Source organism: Chiloscyllium plagiosum, unplaced genomic scaffold (genome assembly GCF_004010195.1).
Source record: "Chiloscyllium plagiosum isolate BGI_BamShark_2017 unplaced genomic scaffold, ASM401019v2 scaf_1546, whole genome shotgun sequence".
In the NCBI taxonomy this organism is placed as follows: Eukaryota; Metazoa; Chordata; class Chondrichthyes; order Orectolobiformes; family Hemiscylliidae; genus Chiloscyllium; species Chiloscyllium plagiosum.
Genome location: NW_025205666.1, coordinates 8,454 through 10,769, shown reverse-complemented (window position 1 = coordinate 10,769; position 2,316 = coordinate 8,454). Strand labels below are relative to the sequence as shown.

General features: G+C 49.4%; 1 protein-coding gene across 1 annotated transcript in view; it reads left to right on the top strand.

The window, feature by feature from the left end:
- Positions 1–153: 153 nt before the first annotated feature.
- LOC122546457 (probable voltage-dependent R-type calcium channel subunit alpha-1E) overlaps positions 154–2,316 on the top strand; it is a gene marked incomplete at its 3' end in the record, with an annotated part of 10,263 nt that continues 8,100 nt past the window's right edge. The window contains exon 1 of the mRNA XM_043685165.1: positions 154–310. Within this exon, the coding sequence (XP_043541100.1) occupies positions 219–310 (92 nt within the window). The remainder of the gene's footprint in view (positions 311–2,316) is intronic.

The following is a 2,316-nucleotide window of genomic DNA, read 5'->3' as shown; positions in this document are numbered from 1 at the left end:
CCCAGACTCAACCTCATATCGTCCACCATTCAATGTCACTCAGTGTGGGGAATGAGAGAGACCTGAGTGATGAAGCTGTAGATTGCGAGGGGCCAGTGGGCTCAGGGCAGTGTCCTGACGTTACGATCCCTGTGGTGTTCTGGTTTCAGGCGGTGTTCGACTGCGTGGTGACATCACTGAAGAACGTGTTTAACATCCTGATAGTCTACAAACTCTTCATGTTCATCTTTGCAGTGATCGCCGTACAGCTCTTCAAGGGCAAGTTTTTCTACTGCACAGACAGCAGCAAGCTCACTAAAAAGGAATGCAGGTGACAGAGGCCTCTCGTATTCCCAATATATTGCATGTGGTCACGTTCGCGCGCATCCACACACACACTGACATACTCACTGAGATATACTTGCACACACTCGCACACACTCTCACACTGACACACATACGCTCACACATTTGACATGCACACTGACATAAACTCACACATTGGTGTACGGACTCATACTGACACACAGCCACTGACACTTACACACTTAATCTTACACACACACATACCGAGATGCACTCTGACACACTCGCACTCTGACACACACACTGACAACATGCATACACTGACACACACACTCTGACACACACACACACACACTGACACTTACATACTGATGCTCACACACTGCATGCTTGCATATTAATCTGATACATGCTAACTGACACACTCACCTATTGAGACACACTGTCACTCGGACTCTGACTCACACATTAACACTCACACTTTAACACGCACACTGACACACACACATTGACACAAATGCACACTGACTGACGCACACACAGACACACACACACAGATAAACACACACAGAAACACATGCACACACTGACACACACACAGACACAAACACGCACACACACAGAAACACATGCACACACTGACACACGCACACACTGATACATGCGCATATTGACACACACACACATTGACGCGCGCACACACACTGACACAAGCATGCACACACTGACACGCACACACACACACTGATACATGCACACACTGACACACGCACACACACTGCCACACGCACACCCACTGCCACACACAGAAACACGCGCGCACACTGACACACACGCACACACTGATACATGCAGACATTGACACACGCACACAGTGACACGCACGCGCACACACTGTCACGCACGCACATATACTGACACATGCACACACTGACATACGCACACACACTGACACACGCATGCACACACTGACACGCACACACACACACTGACACATGCACGCACTGACACTGACATACATGCACACACTGACACACATTGACATGTTCACACTGACACACACACACACTGACATGCATTGATTCTGATATGCTTTCACTGACACACATGCATGCAGGAGTGCACATATATACAGACACATGCATTCACAGACATGCACATAGACACATACCATCAACAAACACATACAGAGTGCTGCATGTGCCACAGTGAACTTTACCCTTCATCCCTGTGCGGGAGCGTGCTTGACGTGTCAGTGTGTGAGTTTGTGTGTTTTATGTGTGTACATGTATGGGTGTTCATGTGTGAGTGCATGAGGAGGGGAGCACACGTTCCAGTAGCAAAACACTTCAATAAGCTAACCAGCACTTTGAACCATCCTGAATGCGTGTGTGTGAATGAAAGTATGTGTTCACGTGAGCTCAGTGACACAGTTCCCACACCGTAGAACCCTTTTGCAGCACTCCTCCTGAACACTGGCTTTGAGAGTGCTATCTTTCTGTATACCATATTCCTTCACCCTCTCCCAGCTCCATTTCCCCAGAGCCTGTCACCGTCTTTGCGTGAGCCTGAGGAGCACCCTCTCCAATTCCAGAGACAGTTCTTTCAAAGGAAAAGGTTGTCCCTGGTAGCACAGCCCAGGCAAAAAAAAAATCCCCACCTTTTCCTCCGCTACATCGATGACTGTATCGGCGCCGCCTCGTGCTCCCACGAGGAGGTTGAACAGTTCATCCACTTCACCAACACCTTCCACCCCGACCTCAAATTCACCTGGACAGTCTCAGATTCCTCCCTCCCCTTCCTCAACCTTTCTAATTCTATCTCAGGCGACTGAATCAACACAGACATCTACTACAAACCGACCGACTCCCACAGCTACCTGGACCACACCTCCTCCCATCCTGCCCCCTGTAAAAACGCCATCCCATTCTCCCAATTACTTCGTCTCCGCCGCATCTGCTCCCAGGAGGACCAGTTCCAAAAAAGCACATCCCAGATGACCTCCTTCTTCAAGGACCGCAATTTCCCACC